At 38.1% G+C, this 23,698-nt stretch overlaps 4 protein-coding genes and 1 pseudogene across 5 annotated transcripts; 1 reads left to right on the top strand and 4 right to left on the bottom strand.

Moving 5' to 3' along the window:
• The window catches only part of LOC104715650, a 13,842-nt pseudogene extending 6,909 nt beyond the window's left edge, over positions 1-6,933 (top strand).
• LOC104712008 lies at positions 7,252-8,903 on the bottom strand. Its single transcript, XM_010428800.1, has 3 exons — positions 8,000-8,903; positions 7,765-7,913; positions 7,252-7,679 (listed from the first exon to the last, which is right to left on the bottom strand). Exons 1-3 carry the CDS (start codon positions 8,646-8,648, stop codon positions 7,422-7,424), a joined length of 1,056 nt encoding a protein of 351 aa, XP_010427102.1. The 5' UTR covers positions 8,649-8,903; the 3' UTR covers positions 7,252-7,421.
• Positions 11,451-13,844, bottom strand: LOC104712009 (vesicle-associated membrane protein 727-like). Of its 2 annotated transcripts, none has more exons than XM_010428801.2 (5): positions 13,728-13,844; positions 13,108-13,355; positions 12,804-13,002; positions 12,595-12,715; positions 11,451-11,765 (listed from the first exon to the last, which is right to left on the bottom strand). In XM_010428801.2, the coding sequence occupies exons 2-5, from the start codon at positions 13,295-13,297 to the stop codon at positions 11,553-11,555; spliced, it is 723 nt and encodes a 240-aa protein (XP_010427103.1). In that variant the 5' UTR covers positions 13,298-13,355; positions 13,728-13,844; the 3' UTR covers positions 11,451-11,552. The 2 variants fall into 2 exon arrangements, with proteins under 2 accessions (XP_010427103.1, XP_010427104.1); XM_010428802.2 differs by lacking the exon at positions 13,728-13,844 and adding an exon at positions 13,531-13,721.
• LOC104712010 lies at positions 14,164-16,291 on the bottom strand. The gene is made up of 7 exons (XM_010428804.2): positions 16,219-16,291; positions 15,705-16,109; positions 15,213-15,370; positions 15,036-15,119; positions 14,843-14,950; positions 14,472-14,744; positions 14,164-14,371 (listed from the first exon to the last, which is right to left on the bottom strand). Exons 2-7 carry the CDS (start codon positions 16,102-16,104, stop codon positions 14,297-14,299), a joined length of 1,098 nt encoding a protein of 365 aa, XP_010427106.1. The 5' UTR covers positions 16,105-16,109; positions 16,219-16,291; the 3' UTR covers positions 14,164-14,296.
• On the bottom strand, positions 18,095-19,869 carry LOC104715651. Its single transcript, XM_010433043.2, has 6 exons — positions 19,394-19,869; positions 19,048-19,201; positions 18,901-18,948; positions 18,673-18,780; positions 18,308-18,580; positions 18,095-18,236 (listed from the first exon to the last, which is right to left on the bottom strand). Exons 1-6 carry the CDS (start codon positions 19,801-19,803, stop codon positions 18,150-18,152), a joined length of 1,080 nt encoding a protein of 359 aa, XP_010431345.1. The 5' UTR covers positions 19,804-19,869; the 3' UTR covers positions 18,095-18,149.

The raw sequence follows: 23,698 nt of genomic DNA on the forward strand, positions 1-23,698 counted from the left end.
ATCTTACGCCTTGAGTTTCTCTGGCCTATCAAATTGAGATGCAAATCCCTTTTGTTTACTTCGAAATACACTTTATTTTATGTCCCTTCCATATGCTTATAGCGTGGTTTCCTCAATTTCCCCCTGGCAGGAACGACTTCTTGAAGCTGGATGCAGAAAGAACATTTCTGAGCAGTCTGAGCAGTCTAAAAGTTCTTTTTGGCCAGCTTCTATTTTAGGGGACACCCTGAGGATCGTCTTTCAAAATCTTTTGCTTGAATCAACTGAGGAGATTCTGGAGTGTTCGGAGAGAGTGTGGAGACTATTGGTTCAGGTACTTAGTAATGAAATGTTGCTTTTCTTTTAAACACTCGTAAATTTCTTCCATGCCTTTTTTTTTGTCCTTCTTCTTCACCCGTAGAATTGAATGATCTTCGTTCTTAGTTTGCATTGAACTAAAAACTATAGAGTAGGTTTCCAATTTGCATGGTTACATGTGGTATATCTTCTTGATATGTAAGATTTAGGTATTAAGTTCCACAATGATTAGAATGTGTCTGCATTTGAACCCTTTTCTTATATTAGTAGCTGATGCCTTTTACTTTCAAAAGTTTACCTAGAGGCAATGCTCTTAATGGCAGGAAGTTACATGTCAGATGTTGTGAGAATCATGTTGCTGGTTGCCTAGGAATTTGAGTTGTGTAGTATCTCTACCTGAAAACGTGTTATCGTTATTATTTTTTCGTTGTTTCGACGTTTAAATGTTAAGGCCAGCCTAATTTTTTCGTATATGGACCTAGATTATGTCTCATTTTTCTTCTTATTCAGTGCCCAGTGGATGATTTAGAAGATGCTGCAAAATCATACATGGCTTCGTGGATAGAACTTGCAGCTACTCCTTATGGCTCCACATTGGATGCTACAAAAATGTTTTGGCCAGTAGCTCTCCCTCGTAAGAGTCATTTCAAAGCTGCTGCTAAGATGAAAGCTGTTAAACTTGAGAATGAAGCTTCCAGCATTCTGGGTTTTGATTATGCAAGAAGCTCTCCTTCCCTTGAAAAACATGAAGATGCTTCTGCCAAGTCCACTAAAATTATCGTCGGCTCAGATATGGATATGTCAGTGACCCGCACCCGGGTAGTTACAGCATCTGCATTAGGTATCTTTGCATCCCGATTGAGAGAGGGTTCAGTGCAGTTTGTGGTAGATCCACTGAGTAGTACTCTTACTTCTTTGTCTGGTGTTCAGCGCCAGGTATGCATCTCTATGTCTGTATCTCGTTATCTCTCTATCACTAGACATGTATTGCATGTTTTGAACTAAACCGTTGGCTTTGCAGGTTGCGTCCATTGTGCTTATCTCTTGGTTCAGAGAAACTAAATGCAAGGTCCCTTCTGATGGAAGTGGAAGTTTGCCTGAGTTTCCTAGTCCTCTTAAAAAATGGCTCCTAGATTTGTTAGCTTGCTCAGATCCTGCTTTCCCCACTAAAGACAAACTTCTTCCTTATGCTGAGCTCTCAAGAACATACACTAAAATGAGGAATGAAGCTTCTCAGTTGTTACATACAGTTGAAACCTGCCATTGTTTTGATAAGTTATTATCAACGAATAAACTCAATGTGGAGAGCGTGAGTGCTGATGAAACAATTGAGTTTGCATCAGCACTAGCTTTTTGGAACAAAGAAAGTGCTGGAAATGAATCCTTCGAAAAGCAAGTTTTTGAAGTTGTGGAGTCATCTAGGCAACAGCTATTAAATACTGCTGGTTATTTAAAGTGTGTCCAGGTACATTGGCATCTCTTTTTATATGATTCATGTGCTATTTCAAATCTTGTTCTGCTAGATTGTCATAAGTCATGTAAATTACTCGTTTCAATTTCTCAAGATTGAACCTTATTTATCCTATTTCTGGTCTATGTTTATGCAGAGTAATCTACATATTACTGTCACCTCCCTGATCGCTGCTGCAGTTGTTTGGATGTCAGAATTTCCTGCTAGACTTAATCCAATAATCTTGCCGCTGATGGCTTCAATAAAAAGAGAGCAGGTAGCAACTAAAATCTAAATGTTTGTTCATGTTCGCTGAACTGAATACTGACTGATTCTGTTCTTTTTCAAGGAACAAATACTACAGCAAATAGCTGCAGAGGCTCTTGCAGAGCTCATTGCTTACTGCGTAGATCGGAAGCCAAGCCCCAATGACAAGTTACTCAAGAATATATGTAGCTTGACGTGCATGGATCCTTGCGAAACACCTCAAGCTAGCATTATTAGCTCTATGGATATTGTTGATGATATGGATTTTCTGTCCTCGCGGAGTAACGCAGGAAAACAAAAGGCAAAAGTCGTGTTGGCTGTTAGCGAAGATAGGTCTAAAGTTGAGGGTTTTATCACAAGGAGAGGATCTGAACTTGCGTTGAAGCATTTAAGCTTGAAATTTGGTGGTTCCTTGTTTGACAAACTCCCAAAATTGTGGGAGTGCCTCACTGAGGTTCTTGTTCCTGGAATTCCTGCAGATAAACAGAATATTGACCTCAAAATAGAATCTATTTCAGATCCACAGGTCCTGATAAACAACATCCAGGTATACCAAGTGAAGTGCTTTACTTGCATTATTTGAACATTTAGTTAAAGGGATAGGCCAAAAAACAAAGCTTAATATTGAATATGCAGAGCCGTAACTTGGTGTACTTTTGTTCTCTATGTTTTCCAGGTGGTACGTTCAATAGCACCAGTGATGGAAGAAACATTGAAACCTAGACTGCTCAGTCTCCTGCCTTGTATTTTCAAATGCGTTCGCCATTCTCATGTGGCTGTTAGATTGGCTGCTTCTAGATGTGTTATGACAATGGCTAAATCAATGACAGAAGATGTCATGGCAGCAGTAGTGGAAAATGCTATTCCAATGTTGGGAGATTTGACATGCATTAATGCTAGACAAGGTTCAGGAATGCTTATTGGTTTGCTTGTACAAGGACTGGGTGTAGAACTGGTTCCGTATTCTCCTTTATTGGTTGTTCCCCTCCTGAGATGCATGAGCGATGTTGACAGTTCAGTCAGGCAGAGTGTGACACGTAGCTTTGCTGCTCTTGTACCTATGCTTCCTTTAGCACGTGGTGTTCCCCCTCCTGTGGGCTTGAGCAAAGATCTATCTAGCAATGCAGAGGATGCAAAATTTTTGGAGCAGTTACTTGACAACTCCCATATAGATGATTACAAGCTTTGCACTGAGTTAAAAGTTCAATTAAGAAGGTAATTTAGTCTTAGATTAAATGAAAGTTTATTATCTGTTTTGAATGTCTTAGTCATTCAAGGTTTTATGTGTTGTTTTTCTGGTTTGGTCGTTTCACTGGCATTTTTTTCTGTTTCTTATTATTATTATTATTATTATTATTATTATTATTATTATTATTATTATTTTCCTGGGTATTCCCAGTTGCATCTAAACAATATTTAGGGTTTGGTTTGTGAGGAATAGTAGGACATTGAACTTATCGTTAGCGTGAGCAGGGTAGAATTCGCGAAATTCGGTCTTGTCTTCCCCCGGTTCTTGGGGGAAAGGATTAGACGTATTTCATCATGTAAATCAATGCTCTATATTGTTGATTTGAATTGTGAGGGAGCTGTATTGGTTTTATATCATCCTGGAATATTTATCAGTTTTCTGTTTTCAGGTATCAACAAGAAGGAATCAATTGGTTAGGATTTCTGAAGAGGTTTAAGCTCCATGGAATTCTCTGTGATGATATGGGGCTTGGTAAGACGCTTCAAGCATCTGCAATTGTGGCATCTGATGCAGCAGAGCGTCGCGGTTCAACAGATGAACCAGATGTTTTTCCATCTATAATTGTTTGCCCATCAACATTAGTTGGCCATTGGGCATTTGAAATTGAGAAGTACATCGACCTTTCTCTGCTGAGCGTGTTGCAGTATGTTGGCTCTGCTCAAGACCGCGTTTCTCTCCGTGAACAGTTCAACAACCACAATGTCATTATAACATCTTATGATGTGGTCCGCAAGGATGTTGATTATCTGACACAGTTTTCATGGAACTACTGTATCCTGGATGAAGGACACATAATAAAGAATGCTAAATCTAAAATTACTTCAGCAGTAAAACAATTGAAGGCCCAGCACCGGCTTATCCTCAGTGGAACACCAATACAGGTTACATTGGAGTGCTCAACTAAAGTTTAATTTGCGTTCTTTTATCTTGAATGATATTGTTTCCTTTTTTGCAGAATAATATCATGGAGCTGTGGTCCCTTTTTGACTTCTTGATGCCTGGATTTCTTGGAACAGAGAGACAGGTAGCGGTTATTCATATTTTCTGCTTTTATGTTGTCACAAATAACCAATTTTCAGGGTCACTTTTGAATGCTGTTTGGAAGAAGTATTTTTGGATTTTTGTTGTTGTCATGAACGAGTAATGTGTTTCTTTATTGGGCAGTTTCAAGCATCTTATGGAAAACCGTTGCTGGCAGCTAGAGATCCTAAATGCTCTGCTAAGGATGCTGAAGCGGGTGTATTAGCAATGGAAGCACTCCATAAGCAGGTAATGCACTCCATAAGAAGCACTCATCGTTTCCGGCTTTTTATGTTTCCTTGCAATTATTGAGAAATGGTAACATCATTACCTGATAACATCTTCGTATCATGTAGGTTATGCCATTCTTACTCCGACGTACGAAAGAAGAAGTCCTCTCTGATTTGCCAGAAAAAATAATTCAGGACAGATACTGTGACCTTAGTCCTGTCCAGTTGAAGCTTTATGAGCAATTTTCTGGTTCAAGTGCTAAGCAAGAAATATCTAGTATCATAAAAGTTGATGGGTCAGCAGATTCCGGAAATGCTGATGTTGCGCCAACAAAATCATCCACACACGTTTTCCAGGTATAGTATTGTTGCTGCATTGAAGGGAACATCAATAATTATATTCACTCCCATGTATCACCTTTATAGTATGGGGAGACCTGATTTATGTTTGGGTTTTAATTTTCCAGGCACTGCAGTACCTGCTTAAACTCTGCAGTCATCCGCTTCTTGTTCTTGGCGATAAGGTTACAGAGCCGCTGGCTTCTGATTTGTCAGCAATGATAAATGGATGTTCGGACATAATCACTGAGCTTCATAAAGTACAACACTCTCCAAAGCTTGTTGCTCTTCAGGAAATTTTAGAAGAATGTGGAATAGGTTCTGATGCTTCTAGTTCAGATGGCACTCTTAGTGTAGGCCAGCACAGAGTTCTGATATTTGCACAGCACAAAGTACATATCGATTATCCAACATCTCTAATTTCTTCCATTGTAAGATTGTCCAAGATCTAAGTATGTTATTTATGCAGGCTTTGCTGGATATCATTGAAAAAGACTTGTTTCAAGCCCACATGAAAAGGCAAGTTCAAGTTGTGAAATTTACTCTTTTTATTGTCAGTCTAGTTTTATTGTCAGTGGTCTCCTATGACTTGAAAAGTCTAAAAACTGATCAGCCTTTTTCGCTTAAGTTGGTTTTTGGTTAACTTGTTTGTTGTAATTCCATATTCCTCTCTTAATTTATATCCTTAAATCTGGCTTCTTCAATATGTTTGCTCATCTGTTTTACCTTATTCTAAAAGCAGTGTCACATATATGCGACTAGATGGTTCAGTTGTACCGGAGAAGAGGTTTGAGATTGTGAAGGCCTTTAATTCAGATCCTACAATTGATGTTCTGCTCCTGACAACACATGGTATGCTTTCTCCGACAATGAAGTTATGCTATCTAAAGTAGATCTTCTGACCAAGTTATAACTGAATAACTTCTTTTTGCTCCTTCAGTTGGCGGGCTTGGGTTGAATCTGACCTCTGCTGACACACTTGTATTTATGGAGCATGATTGGAATCCAATGCGTGATCATCAGGTAGAGGATTTATATTTTTCTTTGGCTTTCTTCCATGTAATTAGTTGAATTTCACGTGGCAAGGAGGAAGAATGTCCCATCTCTTACAGTTACAAAAAAAATAAGAATATCAGGGACACACGACAATGGTTTGTTATTTTATTGGGGTATGCTAATAGAGGTGAACAAAATGTGGCAGGCGATGGACAGAGCGCATAGATTGGGACAGAAAAGAGTTGTAAATGTACACCGTCTCATAATGCGTGGCACACTTGAAGAGAAAGTGATGAGTCTCCAAAGATTTAAAGTGTCGGTTGCCAATACGGTAATCAATGCTGAGAATGCGAGTATGAAGACAATGAACACTGATCAGTTGCTTGATTTATTTGCTTCAGCTGAAACTTCGAAAAAGGTAAAACATTGTCTATGATCGAGCAAGTCTCTCTAAACTGAAGAAGCAAATTGGTATCCTCAATAATCGTCTTTATTGTAGGGTGGTGCATCTTCGAAGAAGGGATCAGAGGATAATGATCAGACTAGTGGAGCTGGAAAAGGACTGAAGGCAATTCTAGGAAACTTAGAAGAACTGTGGGATCAATCACAGTACACAGAAGAGTACAACCTTAGCCAGTTCTTAGTTAAGCTTAACGGATAATGGCCAAAAAATGAAGAATTTGTGTACATATTTATTCAGCTCGATTCAGGAGAACCCAACAGTTTTGACGTTCCAAACACATAAAAGGTTACATCCACCCTCTTCTTCTTTTTTGTCTCCATTTGTTTTCTTGTCAATCTTTTTGGATTCATAAAGAAGAAATGATTTTAAATGATAAAAGGAGAAAACGAGAAAAGAGAGAGATTGGAGACACTGAGTCGTTAGTTTTGGCAATACGACCGGTCTAATGTTTGTGACCGCCAAAGTAGTTATTTGTAGTGATTCTGAATCGTGTAAATACGCTTTTAACCAGCAGCTTTTCCTCTTCAGTTTCAGCTTTTTAAGTCAAGTTTATGTGACAAGTCTTCTTCTACTTTTTCTCTGTTACCTTTGTTTTGTCGGTGTTCCAAGTCCAAAAGCATAAAACAGGTAGAAAAGGAAAAGCATCATCATCACTCTTTGAGTAATTGACAAATCTCTCCAATTTCAATTAAGCCTTAGCTCTTGAACCAATATAGTTTTCACGAATTAACTAAACCAACTTCTGTGTGGTTTCAATGGTTGAAAGCTTCATATTCGAAATGAGGGATGAGATTATCGTTAAGAGTTTTTTCTGCTGCGGTTTAGTTATGATCCTAAACTGTTTTCACACGCTTCGAAAATTAGTCTTAGTTCAGATTTTTCGGATTATATCAAAAATAGCAAACGAATTAACCCTTGTTGTAAACTTGTTTAACCATCGTAGAAACAAACACAACCTTTTTCGGGTTTTCTTTGTTATCATAATCTAAAAGGAGATAAACATAGCAACACCTGATCGACAATCTGACTCTCTCTCTATATACACAAATTCACAACAACCCCACACACAACAACCGTTTTTTGTTTTTTCACAAAGTGAGCCTAGATAAATCAGTCAAGAATGTCAGAGCAAAGAAAAGACGAGATGAGACTAGGATCACCAAATTTCATAAGCAAGTCAAGATACTGCATAGCTTCTTGAGGAGTAAAACCTTCTAGTAAGAAATCAAAGGAGTCAGAATGAGTTCCTCTCATAACTTCCAATCCTTGATTCATCAGTTTCTTATGCTTCTCTTTCCCCATTTCTGCAGCTTCCACCATTGGCAACAAATCTTTCTCTTCCTCTTCAAAATGTGCTTTACACATCATCTGTTCTTAAACAAACAAAAAACTCAATCATTACAAACAAAAAAAAAGTATTCAAAGATTCATCTTTTTTGTTATTTTAACTCGCCTGCAATGATTTGAAACGAGAAGCAAGACTAATAAGAGCTTCTGAACAAATCCCAGAGTCCAAAACTCCAATTGATTTGATATCTTCTTTGATCCCATTCATCTTCGGTAACTCTCTCCCATGTTCCTCATTTGCACTTTTACACATCCCTACACACACACAACAACAAAATCAGAATTTGACAATGAACAATCCAAAAAAAAACTCAATCCCTAAAAAAAAAAAGTCATAAAACCTCGATCAACAGATTCGAGAACAGGGAACAAGATTCTCTCTTCCATCTGAGCATGTTCAACCATAAGCTCTTGCAAATGCGTATAGCTCTTTGCGAATTTCCTAATCTCCATCTTCGGAGTACCAACCGACAGATCCACAGCTCTTTTACCACCACGCGCCGCCAGATCCTCCGACCATCTCAACATCCTCTCGATATGCCAAAGCATGCTCCTGTGCTGAAGCCAAATCACTCTCACTATCAACGGAGTGTCTTCGTCGAAACCTTCGAGGTTGAACTTCCAAATCATCAGACGCGGCTCCGGGAACTTTTCCTCGATGTAACGGAGAAGAACCTCCTGAGATCCTGACACGGTCTCGGATCCGACTTGAATCGTCGGCTTTTGGTCTTCGGAAGGGACGTAACGGAGCGGGACTTTCTTGTGAAGGAGAGCGAATCGGAGATACGATGTCACCAGACTGTTTGGAGGTCCGTACAGTCTCACTGTAGCGGCGAAGCTCACAGTCGTCGACGATTCAGTTTTCGTTGCGGTGAGGATTCTCGGGGCTGAAACGACGGCGGCGTCGGAAGGAGGAGGAGGTTTTACGACGAGGTCAAACGGTGAGATCTCAGCCGTTGATTTAGTGGAGCTGGAGAAGCAAGTTCCCATTGTTTTTTTTTTTTTGTTTTGGGGGAGTGTAGGAAACGTGAGAAACGAAATCTAGAAACTAGATACGAAGAAGATGACGAAATCGAGAAAGAGAGAGAGAGAAGAAGAAGAAGTTGGAGTGAATTGCAAGAAATTGAAAGTGAGAAGAAGAAGAAGAAGAAGAAGATGAGATTGATAAGAAAAAAAAGGTGTCACGCCATTATCATATTATAAGCCTTTAAGCTTTTTTTGAGGAACAATGAATTGAGAGAATTATGAGATTCAGTTTCTCTCTATTTATTTTAAAAGTCTTTTCCCAATTTTGCATTTATTTTTTTCTTGACCAAAACCAAACAAAATTAGACAAACAAATAAAGAAATTACTACTATATAAAAATGATTTCGATTTCAATTCTTTGGGACTTTAAATGGATCAACTGTGGAGTGTCGACATGTCATATATACGGATTTAAAATGGTTGATTAGCTTCTAAAATAGTACTATCTACAATACTGATTAATTTTAGTAAAAAATTATTTCTGCTTTTAAGTGTTGTGTTGATTCGTAGATAAACCCAACTTTATGAGAATTGAGGATAAGAAAAAAATATGTTTTTCTTTTATGGGTTTGAGATTTTTCTTTGAATTTTTTTTATCTGTTTATGCGCCACCCTATTTATTTATTTTTTTCCTTTTTTAATGAGATCTGTGTGTAATTAATTCATAATTGGCATCTTGTATGTAAAAATTATCTAATCAATTTTGGAGGATCTCTCTAATAGTTATTGCGAGATCATACACCGTACCCGGTACCCCCATTTATATATATACATGTCTATTGTTGAAGAATATCTTCTTGATATTAAAATCAATTGTAATTAGTTAGGTTGCATGGAAACAGAAACAGATATGCCGAAGTGAAACGTTTTGGAAATGGAAACAATTTTTTTCTAAAATTAAAAGATGGAAACGTTTTAGAAATGTATGTATTATATATCTCTATATATACATATGTACATAGTAAAACACCAAACATAAAAATTATATCAAAAGGAATATTTGAAACAACACAAATTCAAAACATAAATATTAAATAGTTAAATTAAAACATTAATAATATTATATATTTATATGTATCATGAATATATATTTTTCAAATTGTTTATTTATTAAGCTTTTAAGCTTAAAAAAAAGTTTCCCTCGTATTTCAAAAACAAAAAAAGGAGTTTCCATTGTGTTTCCAAACATAGATATTTTGGAATCATGTTTCCATGAGTTCACGTTTCTGAAACAGGAAACGGACCTTAAAAAAGGTTTTCATGCAACATAGGTAATTACGAAACCAGTTCTTGTTTTATTCGAAATCAAGTTATACTTTGCTTAGTTTTGAGATAATGATTCCATTTTTTTAGTATGTTTGATATATTTAGATCTATCCTATATATCACCACTCTTGGACTTGGTGTTCTCATGCATATATCTAAATTCTCCTTCCATACTTTCCATTTCCTAGCATTCACACATGCACATTCCTATATTTAAAACGGGGTTAACACCCATGGTATTAGCATCTTCTTGATTATAGTATTAATAGTTTCACGCAATGAACACACTGTCTTAATGAATTGTTTATATCAAGATATAGCAGTATTACGTACGCAACCACACTTTTGGTAATAAAGTCTTTTTATTACATTGAGTGTGACTCTATGCGCTTCATGTGTAAACAACACTGTCCTGAAGATCAATTATTGGATAGATAGAACCCTGATACTATCAACTATATACTCAATACTCATTGCGTGCCAGCTCTTTTGAGACCTGAGGCCATAAAAGATCTTTTGACGTTAATTTTAATCAAGTAAATTGACACTAGAAAGTTTTTTTTTTGTTGTTGTTGTCGAAGAATGGAACACCAAAGAGAATTGCTATGATTAAAACGCTCTTTACTCTCAAAATCAACATTTTCAGCTCAATTTGCTTTAGTTGTTCCTTCAAACCTGAAGACCATATGAAATTGTACGTATCTCTAAATCTAAATTAAAGACTAAAAAATAACTAATTTCAAACATTTCTATAATTCTGTTGATATATTAAAATGATTTTTGACCCCATGCAACTATATCACTAAAGACCGACCGCACTTACTAGTGCATTATGTGCATACCGTCGAAGTCCGATCACTCCGACGGGTTATGTGGTACCAAGTAGTAGTATGTGTTTTTATCTTTGTTTTGCTTGCTTATCTTTGTTATCAATCAGGTCCCATGTTTACTTTAATCATTCACATATTGAAAATTAAAAAAAAAATCATAACCTTCCACAAAAATTCATCAGCTTCTTAAAAATTGATTGGTTCTAGTTTGATAAGATTATAAGATATCCCTTTATGAAAATTCGCTTTATAAACGAGTGATATCAAGAGAAACGGTGTAAAAACAAGTACCAGACATGACTTTTGTTACTTTTTTTTGTTCCTCCCATGTGATTTAACCTACTTAACCTCACCTTTACGCTTCGCCTTTTGTTCTTTGCTCCATCATCCACAGAGTTAAAGCCTTTATATGAGAACATTCTAATACGCTTTTGGATTATCTTGTTTTTATATCTCTTCCTAGAAACATTAGTACCTATAATAATGTCCTTGTTTCTTAATATATCGGTCGAAGCCTAAAATGACTTTAAGCTATGTAACAAGGGCATAACCGCTTAGGACACTGAAGACCACCACAAATAAAGAAAATTGCTGATCGCATAGAATAGAACATACACGGCAACTTGAAAACAGAAACAGTTTTTTTTTTTCGATTTTATATATAGCATGTGGGAGATGATGACGATGATATGTTATTATAAGTTCCTCCATGTACAAACATGAGCATGCGTTTTATGTGTTACCACACACAGATACAAAGCAAGCCAAACATCATGATGAACATTTAAAACCTCCACAAGCAACAACCCAAACGATGAGAATAAAGGAGAAAACAGCACCAGCCACCATCAGCTTCATCTGCAGACTCTGTAGCCACATCTTCCTTCTTAACTGCCTTCCTTGTCTCTGGAAGCTATCCGCCTGGAACTGTAGGTTCTCCGTTTTGTCAACCAGAAGTTCGATCTTCTCTCCTCTGTCCAGAACCTGTGTTTCACAGCAACAAGAGAACCATCAAAACAAAGCCTGCATCACCTCATCGTTTCATTCTCCTAATTCGCGTCTAATAATAACACATGCTGTTTCAGAGAAAAAGGAAAAACCGATCTGTTGGTGATGCTATGAAAAAATCTGAAGTTACTTTGTTTGCTTAACCTTTTCCAGCACCAAAAAAACTGAATTTTCTTTAAACTTACTGGCAGTTACTTTGTTTCTAACATTATTGACCTCAAACAAAAAGCAAATAGAAACATAATCTATAGCAAAAAGTGAAAGATGATATATCGTCTTGCATCAGTACTATAGCGCAATCCATTCCTTCCGATGATGAGAAGCAGGGGGTTCATGCTATAATGATCCTATTTAGACATCCCGACTAAATTCTTATGGAGATGTATATGAACCAAGCAGGTCAAACGGCATAAGATGGGTCTGGAAAATCTACTCAAGCTGCGTGCAATTTCTTGCTTTCTAACAGGCTTAGATACTCAAGCCCAATATGTCACAATTTTAAACGACGACAGGGATCTTGGCAAGAAAACACAGAGAGTAATTTGCAAACGATACAACTTATCAAATATAGGCTAATGAAGGAATGGTTGTGAGAAAAGCAATTGATACTTTGATCCAGTAAAACTACCATTTATTTGGTGTCAAATATATCTTGTAAGTATCTTTCCTACAGTACTTTTCTGTTGTTGCAGTATCATGTGGATATAAATGCTACCACCTTAAACTAAAAGTGCAAGTTCGGCATGCAACTGTTAATTTAAATGTCTCAGTTTGTTCATCTTTCCTACAAACGACAAAAGCATACCTTCTCAATGTTGTCCATCATGATCCCCTTGACCTCAGTTATTTGGGCCTTCAACTTCGATAGTTTGCTCATCTCTTCTGGATGGGTCATACAATACTGCATATGCTCCTTAAGTATAGGCCTATCAGAGAGAAAAGAAAAAGATTTCAGAACATAGTTGCAATGCTAAAAAAATGACTAATATCAGATAGTTATGGCTATAGACAAACCCGAACTCCCTGTCAAGATTGTATGCAATGCTAAACCGATCTCCAAACAAATCCTCATCTTCGTCATCATCAGCAAGAGGATGTCGCTCGTCGTTCTTTATACTCGCCTCATACCGCTTATTAAAGTCATCCTTAACCCGTTCAAGAAACACAAAAGGAACACTTCTTCCGGTAGACTCATCAGCAACCACAAGAAACACTATAATATATACACACACAATCACAGTGCATCATCAAACCAGAAGATTAAAATAGCTTCAAGTCTTCAGACTAACTAACAAGTATTAGAATAGGGAAAACATACCAAAACCATTGTCGATAAGGAAATTAAAAGTGTGACCATCGCAAGAGTAAGTGTACTTGCTGCTATTAGTGGGAAGCTTCTGAAGACATTGAACAGCTAAGGTGCTAAAGTTGCCAGAGTAAGGAGTATGCTCCGCTAGAACAACAGTTCCTTTAGCAACGAAGCTATAAATCAAACCCTTTTGACTCATTTTTTTTATAGGAACTCGTTAAGCCTCTTAAGAAGTCAACCAAAAACCACAATCAGATCTGAAATGCGAAACCAAACACGGAATCATAATCCAGAAATATAATGGGGAAAAAACAATTCAAGTATTATTATAGATCACTATGTAAAATCAAGATAAAACCCTAAAAAACCCAGATAAGGGAACTAAAGATCGCAACATCGGGAGAGAGCGATCCAAAATTGAGAAAAGATTACCACTAATCAGAAAACGTGTTCTGCTGCTTCGATTTAGGTTTAAAGAATCGACGCAAATTACAAAGATCGGCGCTATTTTAGTCGCGGAAGAGAGAAGAATACAGATAGATGAACGGAGAAGACGAAATTGAAGGAGAAATCAAACAAAGGAGCAGAACAAAGATGGAACGTAGAGAGAGAGAGAGAGAGAGGAGTACCTTGAGAGACTTGTTTGTTGGCTTGGTGATGAAGAGATTAGGCTCAAATTCTCAGGAATTGCTAGAGAGAGAGAGAGAGAGATGTGCTTAATATCTGAAGATGATGATGAAAATGGCATTATTTAATTATAATGCTCTGATTAATTCTCTTAATCACAAAAGCTTACGTACAACATACTTTGGTTTGATTGTTTCCGGTTTCGTTTCTCGGTTTACGGAAGTAGCGGGTTAAATCTGAAACCATCATATCTATTTCGCCTCGGTTTGGTTTAGCTATTTCCGGTTTGATTTCGTTTCATATTTGCTTTTTGGATATCTTATGATGTGTGAATTCATCAAATCTTGAATTTGTTAAATCCGCAAATCACAAACTGAGAATTGATGAAAACGTACGTACACGCTAAACAAAGTTGAAAATCTAAACGATAATGTTTTAATTTATCAAATACTTTTTACAGTCCCAAAAGCTGCGAAGTATTAGATGAACCAAAATCTGAAAAAAGCAGTAAAGTTTGGAGTTAAGTAGCACAAACTGGAAAACACACCCAAAAAAACACAGTGTGACTGCACTACACTGCTTTCAAAAAGTAATCCCAAACTGCTTTCAGCATGTCTGAAACACACTTCCTCTCCACATTTTCCTCCTGAAAATTTGTAAACATAACTTGTTTAACAATTAACATCACTAGCTACAACTCTAGAAGCATGAATTGGTTTTTTTTTTCTATAAAAAAAAAACGTTACCTTTACTAGTATAGTGCTCAAGGCTTTAACTTTGAGATCCACTTCCCTTGTGGTTTCTCCAACTCCAGTTCTGAAATCATATCTGTCAGCCTCTATGATCTGAAGCTTGAGAGTTTCGTTTTTGTATGTCGTAGTTACGGTATGCCAAACGCCACAGACATTGTATCGATCCGCACAAGAAGATTTCCCAAGAGGCCACTTTAACCCGCCTCTCACATTTGGATCTATCACCGCTGAATCTGTCAGATCTTTAAGATTCTTAATCTCAGTCTCCTGGATACAGTCAAAGAGATCCATGTTTCACATTTTCAAACTATACCACTTTGTTTTGGATACTATATATGTATGGAATAGATAAAGTAAAAACTCACAGAGAGATTGGTTAATGTCCTTTTTGAGTCAACTAGCAACCTCATGTCAAGATCTTGATCAAGGCATGATACGTCAAGATTTAAGTGCCTCAAAGCATTAAGCTCAGCCTGAATTAAAAAAAAAAGCAAACAAAAGCTTCAATATGATTCTCTGAAAAAATGTGGTAAGAGAGAAGACGAAAAGACTAATTACCTTGTAAAAACTGAGTCCTTTATTTTGTTGGTCCACCATACATTTACAGGAGATGGTTACATCAGGACGTGTGTTGTCTGATACCTACTTATGAAAACCAGAAACCAAGCCTCCAAAATCTTAAAAACTAAAATTATAAACACAAATCATGAATCTTACAAAACAAAATTAAACCACCTTCACATGATACAACTCCTTGGGTTCTTCAACACAGAATCCCATATTGTGTACTACTCCAAAGCCAATGTTCTCGAAATAAGACTTTGGGACATCTGTAATCAAAGTTTTCCTCAATTTTTCCAATATGCTTTGAGTTAACGGACCATCTGTTAGAGCTTCTGATGAACTAACACTGCATCAATTTGATAAGATTGGAACTGGTAAACTCGTTTATTCGACATATCAAAAAAAAAAAAAAAAACTCAATTAACGAGAAAATGCCCAAACCACAGAGTCCCTAACTCCTTATGCCTAAAATGATGGCTCTCTAGCTAACCGACTCAACTATATATTACAAGCTGTCAACACATTACAATGCTCTTAGACTAACACAAGTCTTATTACTAACCAACCATGTAAAACAGAGTTAGTTGTGTGTGTGTCTGAGAAAGTAAATGGAATAAAAATTAAGGAAAAGTGAAAAGTTGTTTTAACCATGGAAAACAACTTTTCCAAACCGAGCAATCAGTCTTGGTTTGACATCCTCTGATCCATAACGTAGCAACGTCTTTTTTGCCCTATCAAATCCTATTATAAGATCATCTTCCACCTTCTCTGTCAACCATAACCATGGAGTATCCAGTTTTCCAATCTCACTCTTCGTTAAGATTGCCAAAGACTTTTCTTCAGCGTCCCTCCTCCATAATGAAGAAACAGGCACCAGTTGAAAGTTGTTGTCCTCTGATTCTAAACAAACGAGAAACCATCTAGTAATGCAATCCTTCGCGTTGATGAACTTTGTATCAGCACTCCCGAGGTTTTTATTAAGCTTCGGACGAAGAGAAGGTGGAACAGAGGATCCTCTCATTCCTACATTTTCATGTCGTTTATGTGGTGGTACGTAAGACATATTCTCTGAATAAAAACAAACATATACAAGAAAAAATTAAACCTCAATGCCAAAACAAAAAGCATGTGTCCGAGCCACGAGTATGAGATTGAGAAGAAGTAACAAAAAGCGTACCTTTTTAACAGCTCAAGTACCTGTTTAGATACTCACATGAAGAACAAGGATCACAGAAGAGGAAACTGAGAAGGCGCAGTGTAACTGAAGTGGAAGAGACGTGACGGTTTGGTCTATTTATCACTAGCACTTTAGTCTTGGAAATGTGCATAATATTAAATTTAACATATCATGATGACTCATAAAGTCTAATTAGAACAGTATCATTTTATAAGAAAATAAAAATTATATCATCTAATTATAAGAAAAAAAATTCTTATAAAAAATTTGTAAAATTTTCAATTTATAAGAAAAAATTGTATAATCTAACAGTTTCATTTTGTAAGAAAAAAGAAAATCTGTATGAAAATGGAACAGTTTCACAAAGTCTAATTAGAGTAAAAAGAAAAATCTCTTTTCTTCTATAAAATTTGTATGAAAAATTTGTTGCAAAAGAAGTTGGCCGTACTCTACGCAATTCAAATACTAAACCTCATTCTTTACTCCTTTTTTTTTACATTTGTCAGTCTATTTCTCTAGTCTAGATCATTGTTAGGCCGTTTGAAATTTAACTAGTATTGTTAGAAAATATGAACAACATAAACCAAAATTCAAGATGGTTTGAAATTTTGTTGATAAAATGTTTTTATTTGCCAGCCCCAATTTTACCTTAGTTTATTAAAACTAATCAATTTTTAAAAAAAAAATTCAGAAATTTAACCTATTGCAAAAGATATATTAACTGTTTTAAACACAGTTTAGACTATTGTCAAGGTAGTTTTTAGACGTTATATAACGATTATTTTGTATTTTTTAGATTATATAGTTTTATATTAAATATATATATATTAGGACCGTTTTAAACGACTATCAGAGTTCGTGTATCTCCTTCGATCATAAGTAAAGCTAAATGATAAAAACTAGATTTTCTACTTTACATATGTTTTAATTATATATTTTATACGAAGCTTTTAGATCGGTACGTGATAGTAATATGACAATTTTTTACTTTATTTTTTTAATTAAGCATTTTATAAGATAAGCTTTTAGATCGGTATGTGTTAGTGATCCGACAATTTTTTTACTTTTTTTTTGTTAATAAAAGATTAGCTCAAACGAGCCAATTGGGAGGAAAGTTGTTTACAAACAGAACATGATGCGGAGAAACACGCGCTTTGCATGCCAGAGAGTCCATGCTTACATTTGCACTTCTAGGGATAAAAGCTTTCATACAATAACTTTTTAGATCGATACGTACAAATCATCTTATAATTTCTTTACTTTATATCGATACTTATTAATCATCCAAAGATTTGTTTCTAAACACTGGATACATCCTACTTACAGTATAATACAGCTCATTCGAGACACGTTATAACTTATAACTAATATGAAGTGTTTAAGAAAAATATAGACGAATAAACAAATTTATAATTTTAATAGGTAAAATTAACACATTTACAACTCATACACACAAATTTAAAAGTAGACAAAATTATTCAACTTTATTTTTTTGCAAATTTATTTCTTTTATAGAATAAAACCAAAACATATTCATTTTTAATTGCAGAAAATTGAATGTAGAATTAAAATTGTTGACCCAAATAAAAAATTATAGTATTGACACATTGATTACTATTTCGCCTCGGTTTGGTTTAGCTATTTCTGGTTTGCTTCGTTTCATATTTGCTTTTTGGATATCTTATGATGTGTGAATTCATCAAATCTTGAATTTGTTAAATCCGCAAATCACAACTGAGAATTGATGAAAACGTACACGCTAAACAAAGTTGAAAATCTAAACGATAATGTTTTAAATATCAAATACTTTTTCCAATCCAAAAGATGCAAAGTATTAGATGAACCAAAAACTGAAAAAAAAAGCAGCAAAGTTTGGAGTAAAGTATATAGCACAAACTGGAAAACACACCAAAAAACACAGTGTGACTGCATTACACTGCTTTCAAAAAGTAATCCCAAACTGCTTTCAGACAATCTTTCAGCATGTCTGAAACACACTTCTTCTCCACATTTTCCTCCTGAAAATTTGTAAACATAACTTGTTTAACATGACTACAACTCTAGAAGCATGAATTTAAAAAAACGTTACCTTTACTAGCATAGTGCTCAAGGCTTTAACTTTGAGTTCAACTTCCCTTGTGGTTCCTCCAACTCCACTTCTGAAATCATATCTGTCAGCCTCTATGATCTGAAGCATGAGAGTTTGGTTTCTGTATGTAGTAGTTACGGTATGCCAAACGCCACAGACGTTGTATCGATCCGCACAAGAAGATTTCCCAAGAGGCCACTTTAACCCACCTTTCACATTTGGATCTATCACCGCTGAATCTGTCAGCTCTTTAAGATTCTTAATCTCAGTCTCCTGGATACAGTCAAAGATCCATGTTTCACATTTTCAAACTATACCACTTTGTTTTGGATACTACGTACGGAATAGATAAAGTAAAAACTCACCGAGAGATTGGTTAATGTCCTTTTTGAGTCAACCATCAACCTCATGTCAAGTTCTTGATCAAGGCATGAGACGTCAAGAACTAAGTGCCTCAAAACATTAAGGTCAGCCTGATGAACAAGAAAACGGAAGTTTCATAATATCATGTCTGAAAGTACTGAAAATGTGGAAAGAGAGAAGAGGGAGGAACTTGCCTTGTACATATTAAGTCGTTTATGTTGATGGTCCACCTTACATCTACAGTAGATGGTTACACCAGGACGAGTGTTGTCCAATACCTGAAAAACCAAACCTCAAAATCTTCAAATAATGAAACCAAAGACATACATTATATTAAATCTTAACAAAAGAGAAACAGAACAACGAAAAAACCACACATTGACGAGATACAACTCCTTGGTCTTTTCAACACAAAATCTCATATCAGGTACAACTCCATACTCAATGTTTTCCACATAAGACTTTGGGACATTTGTTTGGAAAGATTTCTTCCATTTATTTAGTGTCCTCTCTTCAACCAACGGACAATCTCTTACGGTTTCTGATGATCCATATAATAAAGTGTTTGTGCTAGGTTGCATTTTTGATCTAGGCTCACTGCACCAATTTGATAAGTTCGAAACAGTAAAGTAAAACTACATTAGTCAAATTATTAAATAACCATGGCATGCACAAGACAAAATAACCATATAACTGAGGAAAGAGTCTTTTTACCTATGGAACAAAACTTTCCCAAATCGAGCGATCAGTCTGAGCTTGACTTTGACATCCTCGGATCCATAACGTAGCAGCATCTTCTTTGCCCTACCAAACCCTAATATAAGATCATCCTCCACCTTCGCTGCTACCCATAACCATGGATTTTCCGGTTTTATGTAATTGCTCTTCGTTAAGATTACCAGAGACTTTTCTTCTGTGTCTCTCCTCCATTCTGAAGAAACGGGCACAAGTTGGAAGCTGTCGTCGCCATTTGAACCAACGAGAAGCAATCTTGAAATCCAATCGTCCGCGTAGATTATTGTTCTATCTCTACTCCAGAGGTTTTTATTGGGTTTTGTTGGAAGAGAAGTTGGAACAGGGGATGCTCTCACTGCAACGTTTTCATGTCGTTTATGTGGTGGAACGTAAGACATCTCTGTAAATAATGATATGATACGAGAAACCTTAATTCCAAACGGAAGATCAAGTCTCTGAGCAACGAGTAAGAGAAGAAGAAACGAAATCGTACCTTTTTATCACTTATCAGCTCAATAAGCTGTTTATACTGTTTGTACAGAGAATTGCACAACACTAAATAAATATGATTTTTGGGGAAAGAGAAATTTGTTCTTCTATTAACGATAGGAATTTGAGGTCGTCACTAAAACGAGTCAAGATCGTGCTCGTCAGTTCACAGGAGAACTGGCAAGTAAGTCACGACGAGCTCGGAAGCTAACGAGAATTATACAGGAAACAATAAATATGATTAGACACAAAGTTTTGCTCTCGGGGTATTGTACGTGAGTCTGATGGATATTCTCCAGCGAGTACTGTTGCTTTATATAGCGGACTGTAGACCGAGGGTTCTCTAGGGTTTCCATCGTGAATTCCCGAGATTGCCCTTTACGATTTTACTAATGACTTTCATCCAATTTTGTCGGGCCGAAATAGCAACTGTCTTGTCTTGTTGGGCCGAGTGGCATATTGGGCGCAGCCCATGTCCAACAATAGTCCCCCCCTAGTCCGGGGAGCGTCAGTTTTTCTGCGATCGGCGGGCGCGCTTGAATTATCTGTAATATGCCTGCTCGGCACAGNTGATCTTGAAATTTCGAGGAAGTGAGGACCGTCGGTATTGATTTGTCAAAAAGAAGTGTTCTGCTCTTGCCCCACGGTGGGCGCCAATTGTTTGTACAGAGGATTGCACAACACTAAATAAATATCGATTTTTGGGGAAAGAGAAGTTTGTTCTTTTATTAACGATAGGAATTCGAGGTCGTCACTAAAACGAGTCAAGATCGTGCTCGTCAGTTCACAGGAGAACTGGCAAGTGAGTCACGACGAGCTCGGAAGCTAACGAGAATTATACAGGAAACAATAAATATGATTAGACACAAAGTTTTGCTCTCGGGGTATTGTACGTGAGTCTGATGGATATTCTCCAGCGAGTACTGTTGCTTTATATAGTGGACTGTAGACCGAGGGTTCTCTAGGGTTTCCATCGGAAATTCCCGAGATTGCCCTTTACGAGTTACTAATGACTTTCATCCAATTTTGTCGGGCCGAAATCGCAATTATCTCGTCTTGTTGGGCCGAGCGGCATACTGGGCGCAGCCCATATCCAACAATAGTCCCCCCCTTAGTCCGGAGAGCGTCAGTTTTTCTGCGATCGGCGGGCATGCTTGTATTGTCTATAATATGCCTGCTCGGCACAGATCGTCTCAGATTGCTCCTGGGAAATGAAAATGCTACAGTGATTTTCTGTAAAATTTTTTTTTTCTTTCTATAACTTCTGTAATTTCTTCTGTAAAATCTTCGGACTCGTTTTTTGAGAGGCATCCGGGAAGATCCTTTGGTCTTTATTTTGAGTGCGGTTTTCAATGACATTCCCGAAAAAGGAAAGAGAGTCGCGGATTGAGATGATGGATTTGACAGTAATTTTTCCATTTAATTTACTTATTTATGCATCCTCCATCTTCTCTTCTTTCTTAACTTCCTCCACTCCATCAGAAGGTAACTTTCTCTCTCTATCTCTTTACATTTATTTTTATGCTTTCCTTTCTCTCTCTTCTTTTCTTTGTTTGGTTGCTCTCCTTAAAACCCTAGTTCGGCCGCCGCTCTCGCCGTTGGATTTTCGTGGTCGCCGATGGTCGGTTCTGATCGGCCGTTGATTTCGGATCAGCCTAGATCTGTCGACCCTCGCGATTCTGAGATTGGCGGTGATATGGCTGATGACAGCGAGTTAACTAATTGGCGAGTAGGAATGAACTCTCCCGATCGGCAGAGAGAAGTTGAGGTCGGCCGGTTGAATGATTCTGCTAGTAAATGCCGTGAGATCGGCATTGATAGGACTGAAGTTGAGGTTGGCGGATCTGGTCGGCGAGCAGCGGTTGGTGAAGAGCGGCGACTTGGATCAGACGGGGGTCGCCGAGCTGGGTCGAGCTCGAGCGGGTTGGTAGATCGCCGGGTTAAGATCGGTTTTGAAGTCGGATGTGAGACCGGCTCGGAGAGGGATCCGAATGAGATCGCCGAGCTCGGCGGTGACGGGTTCCATGGTCGTGAGCTTGGCATCTCTCAGCTCGGCGGCGCAAGATCCGGAGATCGGATCGGTAGTTCAAACCCGAGAGGAACCGGTTGGTCCCGTCCGGTGGATCGAGAGAGTGACCTAAACGAGGTCGGCGGTCCTGAGAGTGGCGCGAACGACTTTGGTGATGAGGCAATTGGGCTCGGCCAAGCTCGGGATCCCGTCGGTCATGGAGTTGAAAATGAGGGGAATTGGCGAATCGGGTTTGAGCGGTGCTCTGAGGTCGTGTCCCTTGATGGTCGAGTTCGGCACGGCGCGATTGGCAACAGTGAGGTTGGTGATCGGCGACTTGGAGTTGACAAGATAATTGGTCGATTCAGCTCGGGGAATATTAGTATGGCTGAGGTCGGCACATGGGATTGTCATGAGGTCGATAATTGTCAAGTGCGGACCGCCATTCCGGGTCTCTCGAGGTCGGCAAGACTCGATGACGCTGGTGCCGACCACGAAGTTGCCACAGTGACTTGTTGTCGAAGTGAAGACGACGCTGGTTTTGATGATGGCGATGCCGATCTGATGATGGGAGGTCGGCTTGCGGCAAGGTCCGGAAAAGTGGTTGAGATCAGCAGCGATAGTGAGCTTGGTGGCGATGAGCTCGGCAATGGTGGTGAGGTCGGCGTTAGTAGACCAATATCTAGAAAGTTCGGACGACCTCAGTCACAGTCTCGAGTTCCCACATATGCGCGTGGTAAAACTCTCGCAGGAATTCGACGCGCTTTCTCTGAGAGGCACGATATTAACCAGCTGAACTTTTTTGATGGTGTGGACATTGGGGCAGAATGTGGAAATCTCAGTATCGATAGTTTGGGCGACGATTTCAACTTTGATGATATTCCCGAGTTCAGTGAGGGTAGCGAGAGCGGTTCCGGTGGAAGTCCTATGGATGTCGTACCGGCTGAGGATGCGGTTCCAAATTCAGCTGTTCTGGGTCTTGGTGCCGTTCTTGTTGGTTCCGATGACGAACTCGCCGTTGGTCCGATCGATCAGGGTTCTTCATTGTGCACATCGGATACCATTGCCGAGATGGCCCAGTGGTGTAAGATGCCCGATGGGTTGGTATTCCAGATTCCTGAATCTCACGAGCGTCCTTGGACGCCTCCTGCAGGTTTTATCACCCTCTAGACGCATTACTTCACTGATTGCGGCCTTTGGTTTCCTCTGCCGGAGTTCTTGACGCGCTATTGTGCTAGACGTAAGATTGCCATTTCTCAGCTTTCTGTGGGAGGTATCCGCAACGCAGCTGGTTTGGCGATACTTGGTACCGATTGTGGTGTAGAGGTTGATGCGCATTTCCTCGAGGAAGCCACCAGATTCACGAGAGTCAGAGGTAGTCCTGGATACTTTTATACTAGTGCTAAGTCGGGTTATCAGATCGTCACCGGAGCTGAGAAGAAGATTCGTCGTTGGCAGCGTTATTTTTTCTTTGTCAGGCTAGATGAGACTTCGGTTGAGAACCTTGACATGTTTTATGCTACTGAGTGGAATATGGATCCCGGTAGCCTTGCTGTTTCTTATCCTTGCCTGTTGATTTTTTTTTGATTAGTTTCTAACACTTTTGTTTTTGTTGATGTTTGCAGAGCCTGTTGTTCGTCTGCGCGCTCATCCTCCAGGTTTCTTTGATAATCTCAGGAAGATCAGAGCGAGAGGGGCGATTGATTGGCCCTCGCTTACTAAGAGATCTCGTGAGTTCTCTATAAACTCTTATAACTTTCATGGTTGCGTTTGATGGTTATTAGGTTGTCATACTT

The sequence above is a fragment of the Camelina sativa genome, chromosome 9 (genome assembly GCF_000633955.1).
Source record: "Camelina sativa cultivar DH55 chromosome 9, Cs, whole genome shotgun sequence".
In the NCBI taxonomy this organism is placed as follows: Eukaryota; Viridiplantae; Streptophyta; class Magnoliopsida; order Brassicales; family Brassicaceae; genus Camelina; species Camelina sativa.